The following is a 27,858-nucleotide window of genomic DNA, read 5'->3' on the forward strand; positions in this document are numbered from 1 at the left end:
TTGGTCTGTTTTGAAACACGGCCGACAAATAAGATAAAAAGTATGAAGGCACAGAACTCTGTGTGTGTGTGTTTTGGTAAACCCAACCCACATCCCCTGAACCAAAGGGACGTGCACTTCTCGACAGTCTGTACCTGGCCAGTGCGGAAAATGGCCGACTGAAGGGTAACGTATTTTCGGACAAATGCAGGATAAGGTTTTGGAGTAAAGAAGTCTGGTTGCTCAAGCTAATTTAATCTCAGGTTGTGTTAACACTATGGTATTAAAAATGGTAGTATCAAAATAATTTAATTTCAAATTGTATCAATACTGCAGTATTAAAAGTAGTAGTATAAGCTTAGTATTAAGTTGTTTAAAAATAGTAATAAATTGTTAATCAATATATAATATCTTTACTTGTACTTACTAAAAACAAAAACAGTACATGTAAAAAGTAATAATAACTTTGCATGTGCTTGTGCCTGTCATCAGTATAAACTGCCATTTATATTCAATACTAATGCATAATATTATATTCCCTTAAAACAATAAGTAACTAATGCATAATATTACCTGTTCTTGTGCTTGTCTTCAGTATAACTTGCCATTTATATTAATCCTTATTCAATGCTGGTCTTCAATTTTTCTTTTCCTATTCTGTCTGTGCTGCATTTATAGCCGTAAATTATCAAAAACCTTTCTTGAGGAATAATCAGTCATTTTAATTTTTCTTATACGGGCACTACTCAATCTCATTACATCTGTGTTGGGTGGTGGGAAGTAGTGATCACCCGGGGCCCAATTAGGATCCTGACCCGTGCTTCCTTCCTCCTTTATCTCCACAATGATCTCCATCTCTGCTTTTGTAATTTCTCCCAAATGCATAAAAATGGGTATATCCAAAATCCAGGAAGTTATATTGGTTAAACTAATAAGCAATATAAGAAAACTCTTTAAAAAAAATCACTCTCATGGGTAAGCTGGGGACAGCTGACTTCTGCTACAGCATTTTTGAAATCAAGATGCAAACAGGTCTCAGAGCTCTGGGAGGAGGTAAACAGGGCATCAGAGTATTTGGAGCCCAGGCCTGTTTCTATAATTCTGGGAATGTTTGCACTAGCCTCTACCTAGCACGTAGAGACATCTCTCCCCACAGAAATGCCGACCGCTGCGGCTCACCTCTTCCTTGTGTACAGTGCACGGGTGCATGCCGTACTATACCAGCGTGCTGCGGGTTGCCTGGGGTAATTACCATGCTGCAGCTCCCTCGGCCAGGCGCTCAGGGATCGTTCAAGCCAGCCGCAGAAGAGCCTGGGAGGACAGGGGGAAACACCTCCCCCGGGCCCGGGAAGCGACGGCCGCTGCAGAGCTCCAGGGGCAGAACCTTCGGATAAAGCAGGGCGGCCTACCCTCGCATGGCTGTTCTTGCAATCCAGGAGCAGCACCAGGACCAGGGTGGCCCACGGGTTCAACGCTCCTCCGCTCCTCGGGCCCTGCGCTCCCGCGCGCCCCCAGCGCCAGCGCGTAGCCTCGCAACCGGAGACCGGCCTGGCTGCTTCCCGTGCGCTCCCGGCCCTGAGGCGCGGCCCCGCCGAACGTTCTGTCCGCTCAGTCCCTCTCTCCCACCTGGACCGTGCCACAGTGACGCTGCTGACGCGCGCTTCACACCCGTTTAACACAAGGAAGAAAGCGCGCGACGGGGTCGAATGCTCCGCGGAGCGCGCGCTCCCTGTGTGACGACCGCTGCGATAGTGACCTAACGAAGCCCCAACCGCCGCCGCAACTCTACCCGGGCCTTCCTGTGTTCCTCCGGAGCTTGTGCGCGGGCAGTCGGCCGCGGCCCGGACCCGCCCCGATGGCGGCGGAGGGGGAGGCGGACGTGGAGTGGGTGGTAGACAGCATCGCCGGCTTCCTGCGCGGGCCCGCCTGGTCCATCCCCATCCTGGAGTTCCTGGAGCAGAAGTGCGCGGGTGAGAGGCCGGGGGCGGGGACCCTGCCGGGGCTGGAGCGGCAGAGCCTCCCCCCCCCCAAAAGCGCTGTGGCAGGGGCTCCCTGGGGAGAAGGGCGTTGCTAGGCCCGTTGAGAGACATTCGGGCCCCGGCTCATCGTGCGCGCTGCCCCCTTTCTCTTTATTGACAGAGAAGCTAGAGCAGTCTCGGGGCCCTGAGATGAGGGTACCGTTGTGCCCCTCCCCTGGCTCCTTCTCACCCCAGAGAGCGAGGGCAGGTGCATCTACCGCCTCCTGCTCCAGGCCTGGACTCTCCTTCTGTATTCAGCGCCGTCCAACCTTTCTCGGCCTGCAGCAGTGCCAACTCCCCCAAGCGCTGTCACCATGGCTACTCGGGGCGTGGCCTCTCTGCCGAGGCTGGCTACAAGGCCGCCGGCCAGTGGCCGCTGGGGACGCGAAGGCTAGTGCCCTGGGATCTGGCCTGCAAATGTCCCGGACTCGTTCCCTGGGGGCGACATCTGCTTGCTTGTCAGGCATCATCCTTCTCCCAGGGGCTTCTCAGAAAGCACTAAACTGGTTCTTAGGTCTGCTTCCAGGTAGAAACACTTCACTGAAGTGTGCTCTGCTAGTCTTACTTCCTAGTGACTCAGTGCTGTGCTTCCAATAGGGGATAGTATCAAATAAAGATGGAAATTTTAAGTGTTCCATGGAAACATACTTAGCAAAGTTCTTCATTGTAAACTTAGAACTGTCTTGACATTTATGAAAGGTCAATGGAGTTGCTTTAATAATTGATAATTAGCAGGACTTTTAATTATTGCATGTTAGAGTCAAGAGTTCATGAAAGTAGTTTGGCAGGAGTTAAGATTTTCAGGACTGCTACAGACACTAAAAAAAGTTTTTACTACTCTTTGCAGGTTTTACATTACTAACAAATCCATTAAAACATTTTATATCTATTGTTTTGCTCTTGGAAAATTTAATTTCCAGTAATTGACAGATAATTTACTGATTCAGTACAAGGAATGAACTGGTCATTTACTGTCATTTACCATCTAGTAAATGACTTCTAGAAATGCTAATTATTATTATTCAAATTTTTCTTTAATCTAAAGTTTATATAAATAAGTGATTGTGTGGTATAAAGATTTTAGTGGTATGGTATTGCTTTGAGGGTGAACACTTCTCACAAAGCAGTCACTTCTCTGTCAGTCCTCATCCTTAAAGAAAATCTGCACAACAGTTTCAGAAGATGAGCCTGGGAGCTTAAATTCATTCCTTTGCTAGACACTAAGGCTATGTCTACACTAGAGACCTTACAACGGCACAGCTGTACCGATGCAGCTGCACCAATGTTAGATCTCTCGTGTAGCTGCTCTATGCCAAAGGGAGAGAACTGTCCTGCCGCCGTAATTAAACCACCCCCAATGAGAGGCGGTAGCTGTGCGTACTACTACTTATGCCAGTGAAATTTACATTGCTCGGGGTGTTGTTGTTTTTTTTCCTCACACCACTGAGTGACATAAGTTTTGCCGACATAAGTGGTAGTGTAGACATGGCTTAAAAATCAAGAACTGAACAGAGATACTGGATTTGTGGCTTATTACAACAATCTGTAATCCGCTAACTCCCTCTTTTTGTCCTATGACTGCAGAGGTGTTAATGGGCCACTCTGCCTTGAATGTATGTGCTAACTACGTATGCTGAACAATCTGTTCCACCTTGCATGTTGTTGTGACGCAGGGAGTACCTTTCCCATACCTGAAGAAGAGCTCTGTGTGGCGTGAAAGCTTGTAACTCCCCCCTGAATTTCTCCATCACTCCCCCAGTGGTCAACTAGTTACATGAAGTGTTGCCAATTTAGTCGGTGGTTGGAAATTTGAATTGAAATTGAAACATTAAAACACACTTTAAAAGCATATACAGTATATGATAAAATACTTGTACCTGAAAAAGCATAATAGGTTTGAAAATATGAACAAAGACTAGATTCCTCACACAGCTGTTGTTTTTTATGACAATGTCAGTGCATGCTTTTTGGCGATGTTGGCCAACCTAATAATTTCAAATTGTGATTTGTAAGCAAGGTCTGAATGAGCTCTCCCCTGATAGCCAACCTAATAATTTCAAATTGTGATTTGTAAGCAAGGTCTGAATGAGCTCTCCCCTGATAGCTAGTGATGAGCCAAGGGGTGGAGAGGAAAGGCTTCAGGACTAGACTGTACTTAAGAATGGCCATACTGGTGTGACAGGTTTGGTCACAGAGACCCCCTTGGGACTGTCACCTGACGTGCTGAGATTACCTCTGAGCCCGTTTTCCCTGCCAGCTTGGGACTACAGAATCCTGCCTTGTTGAGCCAGACATGCTAGCCTGCTGCAACACAGACCCAGGTCTGGTCCACGCCCCCAAAGCGGCAGACTTTAACCAAAAACTGCTCAGCAGGTCACCTATCTCCAGCACCCAGACCCCCAGTTCCCAATGGAATCCAAACCCCAAATAAATCCATTTTACTCTGTATAAAGCTTATATACGGTAAACTCATAAATTGTCCATCCTCTATAACACTGATAGAGAGATATGCACAGCTGTTCCCCCCCCCCCCCAGGTATCACTTTCTCTGGGTTTACTAATAAACAAAAGTGATTTTATTAAGTATAAAAAGTAGGATTTAAGTGGTTTCAAGTAATAACAGACAGAACAAAGTTAGTTACCAAGCAAAAACACGCAAGTCTAAGCCTAATACATTAAGAAACTGATTACAGGTAAAATCTCACCCTCAGATGTTCCAATAAGCTTCTTTCACAGACTAGACTCCTTCCTAGTCTGGGCCCAATCCTTTCCCCTGGTACAGTCCTTGTTAGTTCTAGCAGACATCTTAGGTGGAAAACAGGGATGTTCGCATGACTGGCAGCCCCTTTGTTCTGTTGCACCCCCTTTAAAAGTTTTGTCACAAGGTGGGACTCTTTTGTCTCTTTGGGTCCCTACCCCTCCTAAATGGAAAAGTACCAGATTTAAGATGGATTCCAGTATTAGGTGACATGGTCACATGTCACTGTAAGACCTCATTTTTCATTACCCACGGATTGGCCCGCATGCAGCCAGGACAATTTGCAAGTAAACAGACCATTTAAAACCAACTGTCCTAGTCAATGGGAGCCATCAAGCTTCTAAACCACCATTAATGGCCCACACTTTCATAGATTCATAGACTCTAGGACTGGAAGGGACCTCGAGAGGTCATCGAGTCCAGTCCCCTGCCCTCATGGCAGGACCAAATACTGTCTAGACCATCCCTGATAGACATTTATCTAACCTACTCTTAAATATCTCCAGAGATGGAGATTCCACAACCTCCCTAGGCAATTTATTCCAGTGTATAACCACTCTGACAGTTAGGAACTTTTTCCTAATGTCCAACCTAAACCTCCCTTGCTGCAGTTTAAGCTCATTACTTCTTGTTCTATCCTTAGAGGCTAAGATGAACAAGTTTTCTCCCACCTCCTTATGACACCCTTTTAGATACCTGAAGACTGCTATCATGTCCCCTCTCAGTCTTCTCTTTTCCAAACTAAACAAACCCAATTCTTTCAGCCTTCCTTCATAGGTCATGTTCTCTAGACCTTTAATCATTCTTGTTGCTCTTCTCTGGACCCTCTCCAATTTCTCCACATCTTTCTTGAAATGCGATGCCCAGAACTGGACACAATACTCCAGTTGAGGCCTAACCAGCGCAGAGTAGAGCGGAAGAATGACTTCTCATGTCTTGTTCACAACACACCTGTTAATGCATCCCAGAATCATGTTTGCTTTTTTTGCAACAGCATCACACTGTTGACTCATATTTAGCTTGTGGTCCACTATAACCCCTAGATCCCTTTCTGCCATACTCCTTCCTAGACAGTCTCTTCCCATTCTGTATGTATGAAACTGATTGTTCCTTCCTAAGTGAAGGACTTTGCATTTGTCTTTATTAAACTTCATCCTGTTTACCTCAGACCATAGTTACAATAGGACCACAGATTTATACTTCCTATTTCTACCTTCAGATACAAGAATGATACATACATACAAATAGGAGGAATATATTCAGTAGATTATAAGCTTTGTAATGATACCTTACAAGAGACCTTTTGCATAAAGCATATTCCAGTTACATTATATTCACACTCATAAGCATATTTCTATAAAACATTATGGAGTGCAGCGTCACAACTGGGTCAGACTAAAGGTCCATCTAGCCCAGTATCCTGTCTTCCGACAGTGGCCAATGCCAGGTGCTCCAGAGGGAATGAACAAAACAGGCAGTCATCAAGTGATCCATCCCCTGTCTCACATTCCCAGCTTCTGGCAAACAGAGGGTAGGGACACCATCCCTGCCCATCCTGGCTAATAGCCATTGATGGACCTATCCTCCATGAATTTATCTAGGTCTTTTTTGAACCCTATTATATTCTTGGCCTTCACAACATCCTCTGGCAAGGAGTTCCACGGGTTGACTGTGCATTGTGTGAAGAAATATTTCCTTTTGTTTGTTTTAAACCCACTGCCTATTAATTTCATTTGGTGACCCTTAGTTCTTATGAGTTATGAGAAGGGGTAAATAACACTTCCTTATTTACTTTCTCCACACCAGTCATGATGTTATAGACCTCTATCATACCCCCCCCCTTAGTCGTCTCTTTTCCAAGCTGAAAGTCTCAGTCTTATTAATCTCTCCTCATACGGAAGACATTCCATATCCCTAGTCATTTTTGTTGCCCTTTTCTGTACTGTTTCCAATTCCAATATATCATTTTTGAGATGGGGCGACCAAATCTGCATGCAGTTTTCAAGATGTCGGCATACCATGGATTTATATAGAAGCAGTATGATATTTTCTGTCTTGTTATCTATCCCTTTCTTAATGATTCCCAACATTTTGTTTGCTTTTTTGACTGCCGCTGCACATTGAGTGGATGTTTTCACAGAACTATCCACAATGTCACCAAGATTTCTTTCTTGAGTAGTAACAGCTAATTTAGACCCCATCATTTTATACGTATAGTTGGGATTATGTTTCCCAATGTGCATTTGTGTATTTACATGAACACACCTACTGTGCCTAGGTATCCATCAGACAGAGTTGTGTGTTGCTCAAGTGATCAATTTTGGCTGATGTTGAGTTACAAATCACTTTAGTATTGAATGCAGTAGTAATGAAATGTTGTTATCCTTATTGTATGACTGTACTGAGCCTGTCTTGATTGAGGGGGGTCACCCTCAGTGCTTAATTTGTGCCAGGGCTGAGCCCCGACACATCTAGGCTTGGCACTTGATAGCCCTGGGACCTCTGGGCTTGCCAGTTATGAAAGTAGAAAAATGTGCCTGAGCCCCGGCAAATAAGTGCTTGAGCCCCGGCATCTCTTTCATTGCAAATTAAGCATGGGTCAACCTCAACTGAACTGCAGTCGCTAAGGAGCGGGTTTGGATGCCAGATCCCAGTGGAGAGAAAGATGGAGCATGGGGGACATGTGTTTTGCTTGGTGATGTGGGCTCTGCCTAAGAGTCACAGGCACTATTTGATCTGCCCCCATCTCTGTTTAAAGATAGAGCTGATTAGGCTCTGTAGTGAGTCGGTGTGGCTCCCCACCTGTCCTGAAGAGGGAGCACCGGCGCCAACACCCAAGTGGGCGGAGCCCCCGCCGCCTGTCCCCGCCCCCCGGAAGTCACGGGGCGGGACCGGAAGTATAAAGGCCGGCAGCCAGAGCTCAGTCAGGCGCCGGCCACCGCAGGGAGCAGACGTGCGGTCGGGAGCTCCCCGCCAGGATACCTCGGAGGCACGAGGTGGATGCCCTAGCTGGCCAGAGCTGCCCAGAGCTCATTACGAGGAGGAGCCGCCGGAGCCCGTCCGCTCCCGTCGCTGGGAGACGCCCGTGGAACTCCCCCACAGCAACCCCGAAGGGGAGGCCCCGCCAGAACCCTTGCAGCCCTGCTGTTATCCGGAGGAGCCGCCCGAGGGCCAGTGGCCGGATTTCCCTACAGAGCTACCGGATCTGCCACCAAGCCCCGGCCGAGAGGAGGCTCCACTGATGGACTGGACCGCACTCGGTGCCACAGACGAGGTAGGTCCCGAGGGGGATAATGGAAGCAGCCCGGGGGTAGCCGACCCCAGTCAGGCTACAGAGGCCTGTGAGCCCATGGCAGTGTGTTTCGGTCAGGATACCCCACTGACCGGCAGCGACACTAATCGCTGCTAGGGCCCCGGGCTGGGACACAGTGGAGTGGGTGGGCCTGTGTCCCCCCCTGCCACCCCTACCCACGGGTGGCAGGCTTCCCCCTCACCCAACGCTCAGGTAGGAACCTGAGCCCCTTACCTGCCGGAGCTAATTGCTTGTTTGTGCTCCGCCCTGAACCAGGGCCGGAGCTACCACACCGCTTGCCTGCTCAGCCCCTGCTCCAGAGGGCCTGAGCTAAATTGACTGTTTGTGCCCCGCCCTGACCCAGGGCCAGAGCTAATAGACTACTTGTGTGCTCAGCCCCTGCCTCCAAGGGCCTGAGCTTATAGACTGTGTGTGCTCCGCCCCTGCTGCAAAGGGCCTGAGCTTATTGACTGCTTGTGCTCAGCCCCTGCTCCAGAGGGCCTGAGCTAAATTGACTATTTGTGCTCCGCCCTGCCTCCAAGGGCCAGAGCTTATAGACTGTGTGTGCTCAGCCCCTGCTACAAAGGGCCTGAGCTTATTAACTCTTTGTGCTCAGCCCCTGCTACAGGAGGGCCTGAGCTAATTAACTGGCTGTGTTCAGCCCCTGCATCAGAGGGCCTGAGCTAAATGACTGTTTGCCAGCCCAGCCCTGCGCCAGAGGGCCTGGGTTCTTTGACTGTGGTTTACTCAGCCCCCTGGACCAGAGGGCCTGAGATCTGAGCTAACTGACTGTTTAAATTGTGCAGTAGGGAGTCGGTGTGGCTCCCCTCCTGTCCTGAAGGGTCAAGCCCCGGCGCAAACCCTTTTACAGGCTCCTTAGAGTCTTTTGTTTTTTTAAGTGACGACTAGAGCTGAAATCACTGATGATCAGGTCTAAGTGCTTAGACCTGCTGCAGGACAGTGTTTCTGTGGAAGAGGCTGCCCAGCCTGCACTGGCAGTGAGGTTCTCCCACTGAGAGCTGAAATCACTGAGAGCTTGGTTGAACCTCAAGAGACCAACTCAGAGAGGTCACAGTGGCAGGTGGCAGCAGAAGATGATGGCGCAGAGCCATTGATGATGGAGCAGTGGAGCGAATGGTGGCACGACAAATAGCAGTGGCCAGAGCGAGTGGCTGGAGGAACGAGCAAGGTGCCTTCTCCCCAGGGTGGGAGATGCACTCATATGAAAGCATCTCTGAATTTTGGGTCTACACTGACCAAGGACAACAACTATGAGTGGCGTGTGTTGGAGGGAAAGGGGAGGGGCACGTGAAAGGGACATTTGTTTATTGGACTATGTTTTAGTGACTTTGCTCTAGAATGCTAGATTTGTGACTGGGAAAGGTATATAAATATACATTTCCTAGTAGGCCAAGATTTTTAAAATGCATTATTTGCCAAGCTCATTATCTCACATCATCGCTATCTTAAGAGGTTGTTATCTTGGGGAGTTTCTGTACTAAACATTTTTATTATTATATTATAATAAATTTTTTCATAAGAACGACCATATTGGGTCAGACCAATGCTCCACCTAGTCCAATATCCTGTCTTCCAACAGTGGCCAATGCCAGGTGCTTAAAAGGGAATGAACTGAACAGGCAATCATTGAGTGATCCATCCCCTGTTGTCCACTCCCAGCTCCTGGTGAACAGAGGCTAGGACTCTCAGACTGTGGTGTTGGATCCCTGCCCATCCTGGCTAATAGCCATTGATGGACTTATCCTCCATGAACTTATCTAGTTCTTTTTTTGAACCCAGTTATAGTTCTGGCCTTCACACCATCCCCTGGCAAAAAGTTCCATAGGTTGACTGTGCATTCTGTGAAGAATTACTTCCTTTTGTTTGTTTTAAACTTGCTGCCTATTAATTTCTTTGGGTGACCCCTAATTCTTGTGTTAAGTGAAGGGGTAAATGACATTTCCTTATTCACTTTCTCCATACCAGTCAAGATTTTATAGACCGCTATTGTATCCCCTCTTAGTCGTTTCTTTTCCAAGCTGAAAATCCCAGTCTTTTTAATCTCTCCTCATATGGAATCTGTTCCATACCACTAATCATTTTAGTTGCCGTTCTTTGTATCTTTTCAAATTCCAATATATATTTTTTGAGATGGACTGACCAAAACTGCATACAGTTCTGACGTTGTACTATAGCTATATGATTTTATGAAAATATGCTAATGAGTGTGAATATAATGTAACTGGAATATGCAAAATGTCTCTTGTAAGGTATCGTTGCAAAGGTAATGATCTACTGAGTGTGTTCATCCTATTTTGTAAAAATGTACCACTCTTGTATCTGAAACTAGAAATCTGAAATATAACCCTGAGGTCCTATTGTAATTATGCAAAGTGTGGGCCATTAATGGTGGTTTGGAATCTTGATGGCTTCCATTAACCAGGACAATTGACTGTAGATGGCTCTGTTTACTTGTAAGTCTTCCTGTATACCTTTGTGCTGGCAAGTGGGTAATGAAGTCTTACAGTGACATGTGCTCATGTCACCTGAACTGGAATCCATCTTTAACCTTGTGCTTTTCCATTGAGAAGGAGGGGGTGGGAACCCAGAGAGGGACAAAGGATTCCCGCCTTGTGCAAAGATATATAAAGGGGTGGAACAGAACAAAGTGGGCTTCAGTCATGAGAAATCCCCTAGTTACCACCTGAGCTGGAACAAGGACTGTACCAGGGGAAAGGATTGGGCCCAGACTAGGAAGGCATCCAGTCTGTGATAGAAGCTTATTGAAACATCTCTGAGGGTGAGATTTTATCTGTATTCAGGTTTCAGAGTGGTAGCCATGTTAGTCTGTATCAGCAAAAACAATGAGAAGTCCTTGTGGCACCTTAGAGACTAACACATTTATTTGGGCATAAGCTTTTGTGGCCTAGAGCCCACTTCATCAGATGCATGAAGTGAAAAATACAGGAGCAGGTATAAATACATGAAAGGATGGGGGTTGCTTTACCAAGTGTGAGGTCAGGCTAATGAGATAAATCAATTAACAGCAGGATACCAAGGGAGAAAAAATAACTTTTGAAGTGGTAAGAGAGTGGCCCATTACAGACAGTTGACAAGAAGGTGTGAGTAACAGTAGGGAGAAATTAGTAACGGGGAAATTAAGTTTAGGTTTTGTAATGACCCAACCACTCCCAGTCTTTATTCAGGCCTAATCTGATGGTATCCAGTTTGCAAATTAATTCCAGTTCTGCAGTTTCACGTTGGAGTCTGTTTTTGAAGTTTTTGTTGTTGAAGAATTGCCACTTTTAGGTCTGTTATGAGTGACCAGAGAGATTGAAGTGTTCTCCTACTGGTTTTTGAATGTTATGATTCCTGATGTCAGATTCGTGTCCATTTATTCTTTTGCGTAGAGACTGTCCGGTTTTGCCAATGTACATGGCAGAGGGGCATTGCTGGCACATTTCACACTGGTAGAAGTGCAGGTGACTGAGCCCCGGATGGTGTGGGTGATGTGGTTAGGTCCTATGATGGTGTCCCTTGAATAGATATGTGAACAGAGTAGGCACTGGGGTTTGTAGCAGGGTTTGGTTCCTGGGTTGGTATTTTTGTTGTGTGGTGTAGTTGCTGGTGAGTAGTTGTTTCAGGTTGGGGGGCTGTCTGAAGATGAGGACTGGCCTGAATCTCAAGGTCTGTGAGAATCAGGGATCGTCCTTCAGGATAGGTTGTAGATCCTTGATGATGCGCTGGAGAGGTTTTAGTTGGAGGCTGTAGGTGACGGCTAGTGGCGTTCTGTTACTTTTTTTGTTGGGCCTGTCTTGTAGTAGGTGACTTCTCTGTACCCTTCTGGCTCTGTCTGTTTCTTCACTTCACCAGGTGGGTATTGCAGTTTTAAGAACGCTTGATAGAGATTCTGTAGGTATTTGTCTCTGTCTGAGGGATCGGAGCAAATGCGGTTGTATCTTAGAGCTTGGCTGTAGACAATGGATCGTGTGATGTGGTTTGGATGAAAGCTGGAGGCATGTAGGTAAGTATAGCAGTCAGTAGGTTTCCGGTATAGGGTGGTGTTTATGTGACCATTGCTTATTAGCACTGTATTGTCTAGGAAGTGGACCTTTTGTGTGGACTGGTCCAGGCTGAGGTTGATGGCAGGGTGGAAATCATTGATATCTTGGTGGAATTCCTCAAGGGCCTCCTTCCCATTGGTCCAGATGATGAAGATGTCATCAATGTAGTGCAAGTAGAGTAGGAGTGTAAGGGGACGAGAGCTGAGGAAGCGTTGTTCTAAGCCAGCCATAAAAATGTTGGCATACTGAGGGGCCATGCGGGTACGCATAGCAGTCCCGCTGACTTGAAGGTATAAATTGTCCCCAAATCTGAAATAGTTGTGGGTGAGGACAAAGTCACAAAGTTCAGCCACCAGGTTTGCCGTGATGGTATCGGGGATGCTATTCCTGATGGCTTGTAATCCATCTTTGTGTGCTTCTACATCCATAGTGGCTAGGATGGTGTTTTCTGGAAGATCACCAAAGGATTGTAGTTTCCTCAGGAAGTCAGTGGTGTCTCAAAGATAGCTGGGAATGCTGGTAGCTATCTTTGAGACACCACTGACTTCCTGAGGAAACTACATAGCCAGATAATCCTGCTGTCAGGGTGCCAATGCCTGAGATGATGGGGCATCCAGGATTCCCAGGTTTATGGATTTTGGGTAGCAGGTAGAATGTCCCTGGTCGGGGCTCTAGGGATGTGTCAGTATAGATTTGTTCCTGTGCTGCTTTAGGGAGTTTCTTGAGCAGATGATGTAGTTTCTTTTGGTAATCCTCAGTGGGGTCAGAGGGTAATGGCCTGTAGAATGTGGTGTCAGAGAGTTGTCTAGCAGCCTCTTATTCATATTCCGATCTATTCATGATGACTACAACACCTCCTTTGTCAGCCTTTTTTATTATGATGTCAGTTGTTTCTGAGGCTGTGGATGGTGTTGTGTTCTGCACGGCTGAGGTTATGGGGCAAGTGATGCTGCTTTTCCACAATTTCAGCTCGTGCACATCGACGGAAGCACTCAATATAGAAGTCCAGTCTGTTGTTTCGACCTTCAGGAGGAGTCCACGCTGAATCCTTTTGTAGTATTGGTAGGAAGCTTCCTGTGTGTTAGTGTGCTGTTCAGTGGTGTGTTGGAAATATTCCTTGAGTTGGAGACGTCGAAAGTAGGATTCTAGGTCACCGCAGAACTGTATCATGTTTATAGGGGCGGTGGGGCAGAAGGAGAGACCCCGAGATAGGACAGATTCTTCTGGCGGGCTAAGAGTATAGCTGGATAGATTAACAATAGTGTTAGGTGAGTTAAGGGAACCGCTGTTGTGGCCCCTTGTGGCATGTAGGAGTTTAGATAGTTTAGTGTCCTGTAGAGATGCAAAGTGTGTGTTCTGAATGGCTTGTCAACTGTCTGTAATGGGCCACTCTCTTACCACTTCAAAAGTTATTTTTCCTCCCTTGGTATCCTGCTGTTAATTGATTTATCTCGTTAGACTGACCTCACACTTGGTAAAGCGACCCCTGTCCTTTCATGTATTTATACCTGCTCCTGTATTTTTCACTTCATGCATCTAATGAGGTGGGCTTTAGCCCACGAAAGCTTATGCCCAAATCAATTTGTTAGTCTCTAGGGTGCCACAAGGACTCCTTGTTTTTTTTATCTGTATTCAGTTTTCTTACTGTATTAGGCTTAGACTTGCATGTTTTATTTTATTTTGCTTGGTAATTCACTTTGTTCTGTTTGTTATTACTTGGAACCACTTAAATTCTATTTTTTGTATTTAATAAAATCACTTTTTACTTATTAATTAACCCAGAGTGTGTATTAATACCTGGGCAGGGGGGAGGTAAGCAGCTGTGTATACCTCTCTATCAGTGTTATAGAGGGTGAGAAATTTATGAGTTTATCGATTTATTTGGGGTTTGGACCCCATTGGGAGCTGGTTTTCAGTTAAGCCTGCAGCTTTTGGGGGACGTGGTTCAGACCTGGGTCTGTGTTTGTAGCAGGCTAGTGTGTCTGGCTCAAATGAGGCAAGGCACTGAAGTCCCAAGCTGGCAGGGAAAGCAGGTGCAGAGTAGTCTCAGCTCATCAGGTGGCAGTCCCAAAGTGGATTGCTGTGATCCAACCCGTCACAGTGGTATAGTCGAGCAGGATCTGTGCACAGCTGATTGCTTTGAGATACTGATAGTGATTTTAAGTGAGTTTGGGTGTGGTGGCTGAAGAACAGACAAAGTGGTTACTGGTTTGTTATTTTCTGTTTGCTTATTTCGGGTAAGGGAAATAGGGACAGAAAAGTAAGCAAAATAAGTAGGAGTGAAGATCAGAGGAAGCTAGAACTGCACAAGTTGCAAACTGCCCAGAAAGGCTGAACACTGGGCGCTGTGAAAGTCTGTTAGCTAAGAAGCCCCTGAGCTGAGTGCATCTCAGTTTCAGTGAACTGCAGAGGGGTGTGGTCCAACCTCTGTGTCTGTGCTAAAGCTGACGGGAATGTCTAGCTCAGCAAGACAGGAGTGGAGGGGCGCCTGTTCTGGCAGGAGAGGGTTCTCTGTGGTATCTCAGCTCATCAAGTGATGATCTCAAGGGAAGACAAATGGAAATTGATGTGCAATTTGCCTGGGAAAAGGCTGCCCTGGAAAAAGAAAAGGCTGCCTACCAGCAAACCCTGGACTTAAAAGACAAAGCAAATTGAGACCCAGAAGCATGAACTGGCTGTAATGGAGTGGAAGAAATGCACAGAGACATGTATCCTGGAGCTGGAAGTTGGGGTCCTGGTGACTGCTGCGGTGGGAACAGACCCCAAGGACTCTGTAGTTGGAAGCAAGCCCAACCTGAGTGAAAGGGGGATGGGGGAATTTGCTGGCCAGTGAAGGGTCTGTCATAGCTGGTAGCTGTGAGCTCATAGCTGGTAGCTGTGAGCCCACAGCTGGATCAGGGTCTCCTTTCTTTTTGGGGGACACAGGAGTGTCTGCCCCAGAGGGGAGCCCAAAAAGGAATTTTAGTTATACTGCTTCTGCCATGAACAGTGTTCAAGTCTCTGACAGTAAGTTCAGGAGGAGGGTGTGACGTTGCACTCTATATGATTTTATGAAAATATGCTAATGAGTGTGAATATAATGTAACTGGAATATGCTTCATGCAAAATGTCTCTTGTAAGGTATCATTGCAAATGTTATGATCTACTGAGTGTGTTCATCCTATTTGTATAAATGTATCATTCTTGTATCCGAAACTAGAAATATGAAATATAACTCTGAGGTCCTATTGTAATTATGCAAAGTGTGGGCCATTAATGGTGGTTTGGAATCTTGATGGCTCCCAGGACAATTGACTGTAGATGGCTCTGTTTACTTGTAAGTCTTCCTGTATACCTTTGTGCTGGCAAGTGGGTAATGAAGTTTTACAGTGACGTGCTTATGTCACCTGAACTGGAATCCATCTTTAACCTTGTGCTTTTCCATTGAGAAGGAGGGGGTGGGAACCCAGAGAGGGACAAAGGATTCCTGCCTTGTGCAAAAGATATATAAAGGGGTGGAACAGAACAAAGTGGGCTTCAGTCATGAGAAATCCCCTAGTTACCACCTGAGCTGGAACAAGGACTGTACCAGGGGAAAGGATTGGGCCCAGACTAGGAAGGCATCCAGTCTGTGATAGAAGCTTATTGAAACATCTCTGAGGGTGAGATTTTATCTGTATTCAGTTTTCTTACTGTATTAGGCTTAGACGTGCGTGTTTTATTTTATTTTGCTTGGTAATTCACCTTGTTCTGTCTGTTATTACTTGGAACCACTTAAATCCTACTTTTTGTATTTAATAAAATCACTTTTTACTTATTAATTAGCCCAGAGCATGTATTAATATCTGGGGGTGCAAATAGCTGTGCATACCTCTCTATCAGTGTTATAGAGGGCGAACAATTTATGAGTTTACCCTGTTTAAGCTTTATACAGGGTAAAATGGATTTATTTGGGGTTTGGACCCCATTGGAAGTTGGGCATCTGAGTGCTGGAGACAGGAGCACTTCTTAAGCTGTTTTCAGTTAAGCCTGCAGCTTTTGGGGGATGTGGTTCAGATCTGGGTCTGTGTTTTTAGTGAGCCGGCGAGTCTGGCACAACCAGGCAGGGCACTGAAGTCCCAAGCTGCCAGGGGAAACGGGCTCAGAGGTAGTCTCAGCACATCTTGGGAACTGCCACCTGGGGGTTTCTGTGATCCAGCCCGTCACAACAGTATTCAAGATGTGGGAGTATGATGGATTTATGTAGTAAAAGTGGAGGAGCTGGTTTGCCAGACCAATCAGCAACGCCAATACTGACAACCTACGTGAAAAGTCTGGAAAACATCATGCCTCTGGATTTAATGGTCATGGAGAATGGTTTATAAGGCTGTCTATTTAAGCAAGAGATACCACATTATACAAACTGGAGGCCAATGTTAAGTGCATTGTCGCTTGTTAATCCTTAAATTGAACACTGGTTCCGAGCAAGACCAGCAAATGGTCACTATCTTTCTGCAAGAAACTTAACTGATTGGTTAGAAGTACGTGGTGCAACAGTGAAAGACAGCATTTGAAAAATTGAAGAACTCGTTCACCACATCCAAAATATGTGCATACATGGCTGATGAATGCACCAATGCAAATGGGCGTCAAGTATTAAGTCACTGTGTATGTTATCTTGATGTCAGTGGTAGGCCAATAGATGCACTTCTAGATGTTTAGGTTACAGGAGACACATTGGCTGCATCTGTGACAACCCACATCTTAGAAGAGTTAAATGCTTGTAAATTGAACCCCAAACAGATGGCTGCTTGTGTATTTGATGGAGCTGCAGACTTCTCCGGAAGACATAGTGGAGTGCAAATTTGCTCAGAGAAAAGTGTAACCTTAATCTCTCCTATGATGATGTTCGTCCATAGTTATCGATGAAGACCTCAACAACTCATTCTTTCGATGACCGGGCTCTGTGCGTCCGAAGATGACTGATCAGTCCAATTCGGGCGTGGAACGTCCTATCACACGTCGGGCAGACATGTAATGGCACTGTCGATGATGTACGAGCAGCTCTGGACTTGCGCAGCTCACGCTTTTTTTCAGCCTCAGCAATACGCCTCGCCTCAGAGGTATTACTGCCTGTGTGAATGAGGCTGCGCCATGCTGGACGGTTCAGTGCGAAGGTTTCCCATGTGGCGGTGTTGATCTCGAAGGACTTCAAAGAGGTCTTCAGCGTGTCCTTGAACCGCTTCTTTTGTCCTCCATGGGAGCGCTTTCCCTGAGTGAGTTCTCCGTAGAAGAGCTGTTTAGGAATGCGTTCGTCTGACATTCTCACGACATGTCCGGCCCACCTGGTCTGGGCTCTCATCAGCAATGTGTGAACTGACGGCAGACTGGCTCTAGTAAGGACATTAGTATCGGGCACTTTGTCCTGCCATCTGATTTTTAGAAGCTTTCACAGACAGGAAATGTGGAAGTGATTGAGCCTTTGTGCATGACTCCTATATACAGTCCACGTCTCGCAGGCGTACAGCAGAGTTGGAAGCACCACTGCTCGGTAGACCTTCAGCTTCGTTGGTAGGCTGATCCCTCGACGTTCCCAAATGTTGGAGCACAATTGGCCAAATGCAGAGCTGGCTTTAGCAATTCTGCAGTTTACTTCATCATCGATTGACACTGCTCGGGAAAGGGTACTGCCCAGGTACGTGAAGTGGTCCACTGTCTGAAGTCTCTGTCCATTTACAGTGATGGACCGTTCTGAGTACGGAGCGTGGGGAGCTGGCTGGTGCATGACCTCAGTCTTCTTGATGTTAATAGTGAGACGGAAGTTGTTGCATGCAGTTGAAAACTTGTCCATACTGGCTTGTATGGACAGTGTTGCGGAATCACTCCCAGTCTTTCTCAGCGTCATCCTCAATACGAAGATCAGCAAGCTCATTCTCTAGGTCTTCCGCTAGATTTTCAGTGATGCGGCTGTTCTTCAGCTTCGACACGTTGATCCTTTTGAGAGCCTTACAGCCTTGTGGTCGTCTCTTTGGCATGATACAGAGCTTCATTTTGGATACTTTGAGCCTATGATCCGTCCAACAGTCAGCGCCACACATAGCTTTTGTAACCCTGACATCTTGTCTATCCCTTCTCCTGATGATGACATAATCGATCAAATGCCAGTGCTTGGAACGGGGATGCATCCACGAAGTCCTGTTACGGGTAGGAAGGCGGAAGACCGTATTGCTAATCAGGAGGTCATGTGCTGCACAGGTTTTCAGCAGTAGCAGGCCATTGCTGTTACACTTTCCCACTCCATTTTTCCCGATGACTCCTTCCCAGGCTGTGGCATCGCATCCGACTCTTGCGTTAAAATCGCCAAGCAGAATCAGCTTGTCTGTGCGGTGCACTGACGATAGCAGAGTATCTAGTTCTTCGTAGAATTTATCCTTCACATCCTCTGGGTTGGTCATTGTAGGAGCATATGCGCTGATCAAAGTAGCTTGTTTTCCTTTTTGAAGCGGAAGCTGCATTGTCATGAGCCGGTCATTCATACCCTTGGGGGAACTGGCAAGTTTCCGAACAAGATGATTCTTGATGGCGAAGCCAACTCCAGATTCGCGATGCTCATCACTGCTGCGGCCACTCCAGAAGAATGTATAGCCACCGCCTGACTCGGACAGCTGTCCTTCATTAGCCATGCGAGTTTCGCTAAGGGCTGCAATGTCAATGTTGTAGCGTGCGAGCTCTCTAGCGACAAGTGCTGTTCTTTTCTCTGGTCTGTCTGCCGTGATGTCCAGTAACGTGCGCACATTCCATGTGCCAATAGTGATCGGTGTCACTCTAAATTTTGTTTTTGTTTTACCGCTTTTGTGGGATCCCCGCCAGCCATGGTATGCTGGCCAGGGTAAGGTGAAGCAGGCAATGTTTAGGGCACCTTTTCTAGCCCCCTCCTCATTCTACGGAGGTGAGCAGTGCAATCCTGAGTAGGGCTGCTCAGTCACTCAAGAAGATGCCGAGCTCCACTGCTGCTTCGGTCAGTGAGGAACGACCATTATGCCCTATGTGCAGGTCCACGGCTACAGCTCCCAGTGTATCCACACCTGCTGCTTTGTCACTCGCCCATCGCCACAGGACTTGATATGATGTAATGTGATATGATATGATGTTGACTTGCGCGTGAATTGGATTAAAGTGAGGGAGAGTTGCACAACGTCAGCCTCACTCTCTCTTCCCAGTTCCTATCTGTATCCAGTGGCAGGACAGAAGTCGAGACGGCTGGAGATAGGGCAGGGCGCAGTGGATGATCAGGACGCCTACGTGTCTTGTCATGCTCTTAAGCGTTCCACAACGCTTGCTGTCACCGCCTTCCTGACCGTTGAACCAGGTTGCCTCAGTCAGCCGGATCCAGCCTTCGCATGCGATGGGTAGACAGGCCCTAACTCACCGAGAGTCTCATACTCATCGGCTACCCTCACCTGGTTTAGCCCGCCAGTCGAGACAGTCTCCGGGGTGTGGCCGCTGTCGCATGCTGACAGCTACTTGGAGCCACAGGTGAGAGCTGGGTGTCAAGTGGGGACCAAAGTGGATGAGCTACTCCAAAGAGTACGACTGCTCCCCCATCAGAGGTACTACCCCTTCCTGACAGCCCCATACAGCCCCTCTCCTATACTACAGAGGCCACCTACTCCAACTAGCACTAGTCCAAGCTGCAGAATCTTCAAAAGACATTTAAAAAGCCATATATTTACTTTGTTATACTCTTTTTTTCAGCAAATGTTCAAAAGAAGTGAACATCTTGGAAAAAATAGAAGATATACTGGGACTGAAGTTGAAACTAGTCCAACCTGGGAAAACCCAGTGGCTTTCTCATGAGCGACCTTGGCTGTTGTCTTAAAGTTACTGCAACTGTTGTTATTGGCTTTGGAAAGTATCTACTGAGATGGGACCGATCTAAGTAGTGAGACTGGTGGACTACTTTTGCTACTAAGTTCAGAGAAGACTATAGCCATTCTCTCTCTTGTAAGTCTACTTGGGTCATTAAACAGTGTCATCCAGGCATCTGCTACAATACTAGTAGATCTCTGTCCAGTAATAGAAGCTACACTTGGATCAATCAGAGAGCTATCCATTGAAAACATTCTAGAAGAAGCAAAGAGTTCAGTCCTGAAGTTGACTAATGAAGGCACTTATATTGAATCCTTAAGTGAAGAGGACAAGTGTTTAAGCCAGCTGAAAAAGTAAACAGACTTGATTCTTAAAAATCTCCAACAGTGACTTCTGGATTCTACTCAACCTCTACCCAGCTTTACGGATGCCTGTCTTATAAAATATCGACAGTTGAGTGGAGTGAGGCACTACCAGCAGTGGGGCTGCTGTGTGATCAGGACAGAGTAGAGAATTTGAACACAGAGAAATATCATACGACGAATGTATGAAGATTTGACATCGACCTTTTATCATCACTAGTGGTTCGACCCAATATTTGTGCTATGTTTCCCGGAATGAAAGAATTAGGAATTCATCTCTTGCTACTCCCAGTCACAACATCTGCAGTTGAGCATTCTTTTTCCTCATTGAATATAATTTTGTGTTCTGAAAGAAGTTGCCTTCTGCCTGATCATGAGTATATCATTAAGGACTGGAAGTACCGGACGCACAAGAAGCCACCAAAGATTAATGCACTGCATTTGAGAAGTTCATTAACAGTGTTGTGTGAAATTACAAGAAGAAACCAAGAAGAATGTAGATGTAGCACTTCATAGTAGGCTTCGGTAGCCAGCTTTAATTTCTGTGATGATTTTAAAACATGAGTTAAATTTAATAAAATGGTTGTGAAACAATTTTCAGTTTTTACTATGGTGCCATACAGCCCACATTCACCCTTATTGGTCCTTCTCCTCCTGTATATTCGAACACTTCCCCCCCCCCCATTTCAATTCCTGGGGAAAACACTGCTGGTCTCTCTCTCACCAAGAGAAGTTGTTCCAATAAAAGATATTATCTCACCCACCTTCAATTTAGAGCCCAGCATTGGATACCTAAATCCATGTTTAGGCACATATATAAAAGTCATTAGATTTTTCAGATGTGCTCAACCACCTGGGGGAAAAAAAATTCACTTTTATTTGTGAGTAAATATAGATTTGGGTGCCTAACTTAAGATACCTAAGTTTGAAAATTTTAGCCAATGTCCAACTATACAAGGGTCCAAGGGAGGGAAATTTATCATTGCTAACAAACTGACTTAAGATAATTCTTCTATATTTAAGCATCATGGGTGATGTCTGATGTTCTGGTTCTGTCAATAAGGCACAGAAATCTGTGAAACTTTTGAATAACAGACCTTCATGTCATATGTCTGAGACATTACAAACAGGATTGAAGCACTGACTGCTTCTGTATATTTTGTCACTGTGATCTGCACTCTGACCTAGTGCTGACAATTCTACATCTTGTTGTGATGTTGCACTCTATATGATTTTATGAAAATATGTTAATGAGTTTAAATATAATGTAACTGGAATATGCTTCATGCAAAAGGTCTCTTGTAAGGTTTCATTATAAAGCTTATAATCTACTGAGTGTGATCATCCTATTTGTATAAATGTAGCACTCTTGTATCTGAAACTAGAAATCTGAAATATAACCCTGAGGGCCTATTGTAATTATGCAAAGTGTGGGCCATTAATGGTGGTTTGGAATCTTGATGACTCCCATTAACCAGGTCAATTGTCTGGAGATGGCTCTGTTTTACTTGTAAGTCTCCCTGTATACCTTTGTGCTGGCAAGTGGGTAATGAAATCTTACAGTGACAAGTGCTCATGTCACCTGAACTGGAATCCATCTTTAACCTTGTGCTTTTCCATTGAGAAGGAGGGGGTGGGAACCCAGAGAGGGACAAAGGATTCCCGCCTTGTGCAAAAGATATGTAAAGGGGTGGAACAGAACAAAGTGGGCTGCAGTCATGAGAAATTCTCTAGTTACCGTCTGAGCTGGAACAAGGACTGTACCAGGGGAAAGGATTGGGCCCAGACTAGGAAGGCATCCAGTCTGTGATAGAAGCTTATTGAAACATCTCTGAGGGTGAGCTTTTATGTGTATTCAGTTTACTTACTGTGTTAGGCTTAGACTTGTGTGTTTTATTTTATTTTGCTTGGTAATTCACCTTGTTCTGTCTGTTATTACTTGGAACCACTTTTTGTATTTAATAAAATCACTTTTTACTTATTAATTAACCCAGAATGTGTATTAATGCCTGGGGGGGCAAACAGCTATGCAGATCTCTCTATCAGTGTGATAGAGGGTGAACAATTTATGGGTTTACCCTGTATAAGCTTTATACAGGGTAAAAGGGATTTATTTGGGGTTTAGACCCCATTGGAAGTTGGGCATCTGAGTGTTAAAGACAGGAACACTTCTGTAAGCTGCTTTCAGGTTAAGCCTGCAGCTTTGGGGCACATGGTTCAGACCCTGGGTCTGTGTTGGAGCAGACTGGCATGTCTGGCTCAGCAAGACAAGGTGCTGGAGTCCCAAGCTGGCAGGGAAGGCAGGAGCAGAAGTAGTCTTGGCACATCACTTGCCAAGGGGGTTTCTGTGACCCAACCCATCACTTGTTATACAAGATCTTGCACAGCTCAGGTCCTTGGAGGTTCTAGCTGCAGCTCCCTCTTGTCTCTTGTAATATCTGATATATTAGCATCTGACAGTGATATGCACTTATTTTTAATTGTGTGTGGTAGACAGAGACTTTAAGCCATTCACTTGTCCAAAGAGGCTATGGTTTGCCTTGGGATCCAGGCCAGTGTAAATTGGGAAGAGAGGGAGGGAGGAGATAACATTTTTCTAGCTGTTTGAGGCTGATTATTAGTTTGGAAAGTCGGTTGTAGTTACAGCAGAGGTTAATTAGTGGACAGAGTAAAGTGATGGTGGGGTAGTCACAGATCCATTAGAAGTATAATTTGTCACTTATGTATAGCTCTGTGTTGTGTGCATCTATATGTATTACAGGCTTGTCTGAGATTTCTAAAGCTTTCAGAAGTACTTCTAGGCAACTTCCCTTTGTTTATAGCTGTACAGTACTAATGAAATGTCAGGTTCATCTGATTTTTTTAATTCTGTAATTTAGTGACGCAACCATAGTTTTGATGAAACCTGCCTTTTTAACTCCAGGATTTTTCTGAACACATCTTAGCTTGTGAGACGTATGATAGACTCCAAAGGGGTGGAGGTGGGGAGTTTTATAAGAAGCCTTAATATTAGTTTAATTATTAACAGCTCTTAGTAGTTTCTATAACTTCACAATTCAGTATTTAAATCTTCCATTGTTGTTTAGCAGCCTTCCTTCTCTTCTAAAAACAGGAGCAGGGAGCAAGTCTTTCATTAACTCTTGAGGGGTTTACTGGCTTCAAGTACAAGCAAGTGATGTCCCAAGCTATATCCCTAAGCCCCATTACCCAGTGTTGCTGAACAATATGGATCCTGTTTTATTTAAGGAAGTGTGTGTGAACTATTGTAAACTGCAACTATTATAAATAAGTGTAAGACTCATGGTACTCCCTCTGTTGCTGGGCACATATTTCCATCTTACTGTCCAGGGTGCAACAGAGTAATGGCACCTTGACTGAGGTTATAGCTTCCAAGAGGTACTTTCTTCTGAGGTTCTATTCAGTTTTCTTGAAATGCTTACTTACTACTATGATTTTTTTCTGAATTATCAAAATAAAAGGAAAATAATCCATCTGATCTGAGAGTCCCTAGTGAAGAGTTCCATCTTCTAGCAGGGATAAAGCAATTTGTCTCCCAGGTTCTCCAGGTCCCCAAGTTAATCTTTGTCTGGGAAGTCTCCTGGCTCTGTTTCTTCCTGGTATTGGGAGGAGCATAAACAGTTGTCTGCACCAGAAAAAATGGCAAGACACCATCTCTGGCATGAATAAAGTAGTCCTCATTTCAGGATCTTCAGGCCATCTATTCAGGGAAAAGCCTGAGAGCTGCCTGGCTCTGGTAGTTTCCCCAGAAACAGGATACTTCCCTCTGAGAAGCTCAGACCCACCCCACCCCACACAGTTATTCCCTTTCCTGGTTAAATACCTGCCCTCATGAGCCAAGATGGAAACCTTCTTTCTGTAATTGGTAGGCTGCCTAAGTTCTATAGGGTGGAACAAGCCCCCTTCCTGGCTCCCTTTGCAGGTAGTTATCCCCATCCCAACTTGATCTAGTGTGGAATATGTGCACCCCATCACAGGGTTGTTGACCTTATTTCCATGGAGTGTTGATATTCCTTCACTGTTCAGTGCATCTATAGCCTCTAAGGGACATTTGACTACATTGATTTCTAGCTTCAGCTCCTTCTCTTGGCTCATGGAGACTGTATTTATTTTTGTCTCTTGCTTTCTCTTTTAGATTAAATTTGAAATGACATTCAAAGGTGAAGAGTGCTTTAGGGTTGCATTGGGGCATCTCTTGTCCTAAAGGCATTTCCCCAAGCTGGAGTCTAGAGAGAGTGGAGTGCTTCACATCTTCTGAGGCCTCAAAATGAGACTCTTTTAAGTACAAACTGTTCTCCGCCTTGATTGCTTCAAAAGCATCTTCCGTGAAGTGGAATGCCTGATCCAACATCTGAAGTGCAGTCTTGTATCTCTAACTGGTAGGAAGACTTTGATGCAGGAAAGCACTGAGGTTCAACTTTTCTGTGTAGAACAGTCTTCTAAATCTGAAGTATTCTTGTTAACATAGAGTAGCCTTTTCACGCAGAACACATTTAAACCATGGAAATTAAGGCGAGTGGTGTCTCCTAAAAACTCCAAATAAGACTTGTAAATCCAAACCGTATGTCCGCCTGGATTGCTTCAGAGACCTTGAAGTGGATTCCTGCTCTAACATCTGAAGTATGGTTTTGCATCTTTGCCTGTTAAATGAGGCTTTTACTTGAGATTTAAGACATTGGCACAATACTGTCTTCAAATATGAAATCTACATGTTGACATGGAACCACCTTTGAAGTGTAGGACACATTGTGATCATAGAGTTTAAGGTAGGAGATACTGACACAAAACTGCATCATCAGTCTGAAGCACCAATGAGCTCCAGTCTCTTCGTTAAAGCATCAGTACACTTCATCACCTTGGCGCAAATAGCTTTAATTCTTCAGGGCTTGAGACTGGTGAACTGCACCACAAAACTGAAGCTCTGTGTTTGGGTCACTGTGCAACCAGGCCTCTACTCAGTCAAAGCTGATAAGGTTGAGTATACTAGAATCATAGAAGATTAGGGTTGGAAGAGACCTCAGGAGGTCATCTAGTCCAACCTCCTGCTCAAAGCAGGACCAACTCCAACTTAATCATCCCAGCCAGGGCTTTGTCAAGCCAGGCCTTAAAAACCTCTAAGGATGGAGATTCCACCACCTCCCTAGGTCAACCATTCCAGTGCTTCACCACCCTCCTGGTGAAATAGTGTTTCCTAATATCTAATCTAGACCTTCCCCACTGCAACTTGAGACCATTGCTTCTAGTTCTGTCATCTGCCACTACTGAGAACAGCCGAGCTCCATCCTCTTTGGAACCCCACTTCAGGTAGTTGAAGGCTGCTATCACTCTTCTCTTCTACAGACTAAATAAGCCCAATTCCCTCAGCCTCTCCTCGTAAGTCATGTGCCTCAGCCCCCTAATCATTTTCGTTGCCCTCCGCTGGACTCTCTCCAATTTGTCCACATCCCTTCTGTAGTAGGGGGACCAAAACTGGATGCAATACTCCAGATGTGGCCTCACCAGTGCTGAATAGAGGGGAATAATCACTTCCCTCGATCTACTGGCAATGCTCCTACTAATGCAGCCCAATATGCCGTTAGCCTTCTTGGCAACAAGGGCACACTGCTGACTCATATCCAGCTTTTCATCCACTGTAATCCCCAGGTCCTTTTCTGCAGAACTGCTGCTTAGCCCAGGGATCGGCAACCTTTGGCACGCGGCTCACCAGGGTAAGCACCCTGGTGGGCCGGGCTGGTTTGTTTACCTGCTGCGTCCGCAGGTTCATCCGACTGCGGCTCCCACTGGCCGCGGTTCGCCGTTCCAGGCCAATGGGGGCAGCGGGAAGCGGCGGCCAGCACATCCCTCGGCCTGCGCTGCTTCCCGTAGCCCCCATTGGTCTGGGACGGCGAACCGCGGCCAGTGGGAGCCGCGATCGTCCGAACCTGCGGACGCGGCAGGTAAACAAACCGGCCCGGCCCGCCAGGGTGCTTACCCTGGCGAGCTGCGTGGCAAAGGTTGTCAATCCCTGGCTTAGCCAGTCAGTCCCCAGCCTGTAGCGGTGCATGGGATTCTTCCTTCCTAAGTGCAGGACTCTGCACTTATCCTTGTTGAACCTCATCAGATTTCTTTTGGCCCAATCCTCCAATGTACTGACCCGATGTACTGACCCATTATCTTTGATACCTAATCACTGGTGCTATTAACACTGATTACTTGAAGTTTGATGGTTAGGCATTGAATTGTTACTCTGTTTCTTCAATGCGGAGCAAATTCACAGAGCAGCCCCCTTGATGCATAGAATCCTTGAAGTAAGGTCGTGACTCGTATCCTGTTTTTTTCGGTGTAGATACAGAGTTATCTCATGGAACTAAGCCATAAATTCTTTACAGCTCAAAGTAAGTCTCTTTGATGGATGGCTGCTTCAAGTAGCAATTAGTAGTTGAGGCAGTGTATTATTCCCATGTGGGTTTGATAAGTTGTACTATGCAAACAAGGACTATTTCTGTTTGGAAGAATTTGAACCTAATAGTTTTACCCTTCTATTATCTTTGGCATTCCCCAAGGTACAATCTGGACTGTTCAACAACTGTATCCCCTTACTACTCTAGCCTGGGATGCCTTTTACACTGCTTTGCTGTCAGAACATCCACTCCTGGCCTGTTCACACAGCCTTCAACATTTAAAATCACTCCCAGCTATGTTACATGAACGTTCTGGCCAGCCACTCATGAATTACATATAGGGTGACACCTGCAAATTCCTAGTCCCAGCCTTGTCCCTTAGAAATGTGTGTCTTGTATTGCTCAGTAGCACCCTTTTGAGCCATACAGGCTCATAGAAAGTCCATCATTTCATCAAAGGAAAATTATAATGCCCCAGCCTTGTTATCCCAAATGGAGTTTCACACACACTTTAATCCAAACACAAGGGTTAAGATAAAAGAATAAAATAAGTTTATTAACTACAGAAAGATAGTTTTTAAGTGATTACAAGATGATGCATAAAAGTCAGGATTGGTTACAAAAGAGTAAAACGTGAGCTAGGGGCTAACTTAACAAACTAACAGAATTCAAAAGCAAAGGTTTTCCGCACCATATGCTGCAGGGCCGGTGCAACCACTAGGCAAACTAGGCGGCCACCTAGGGCGCCTAGTGGTTGAGGGCGCCTAACAGCGCACTCAGGCAAGGAGGTGGAGTGGTGGTGAGCTGGTGTGGGGAGGGCCGCCCGCAGTAACGGGGGGGGGGGCGCACAGGGGAACCGCTCCCTGCCCCAGATCACCTCCACTCTGCCTCCTCCGCTGAGCACACAGCCCCCGCTCTAATTCTCCTCCAGTCGGCGCCTCAAGCTTGGGAGGGGAGGAGAATTAGAGCGGCGCCGGCGTGCTCAGCGGAGGAGGCGGAGCGGAGGTGAACTGGGGTGGGCTCCCTGGGTGGGGTTAGCTGCCGCAGAGGGGGCAGCGGGCAGGGTTAGCTGCCGTGGAGGGGGGCTCTTCGGGTGGGGGGGTGGAGGGCTGGGTTAGCTGCCGCGGCGGGCGGGGCTCCTCGGGTGGGGGGGCATGGTT

General features: G+C 46.1%; 1 protein-coding gene across 1 annotated transcript in view; it reads left to right on the plus strand.

Annotated features, from left to right (window-relative positions):
* The first annotated feature begins 1,834 nt into the window (after positions 1–1,834).
* CFAP36 (cilia and flagella associated protein 36) overlaps positions 1,835–27,858 on the plus strand; it is a 130,247-nt gene continuing 104,223 nt past the window's right edge. The window contains exon 1 of the mRNA XM_065400889.1: positions 1,835–1,949. Within this exon, the coding sequence (XP_065256961.1) occupies positions 1,835–1,949 (115 nt within the window). The remainder of the gene's footprint in view (positions 1,950–27,858) is intronic.

The sequence above is a fragment of the Emys orbicularis genome, chromosome 3 (assembly GCF_028017835.1).
Source record: "Emys orbicularis isolate rEmyOrb1 chromosome 3, rEmyOrb1.hap1, whole genome shotgun sequence".
Classification (NCBI taxonomy): Eukaryota; Metazoa; Chordata; order Testudines; family Emydidae; genus Emys; species Emys orbicularis.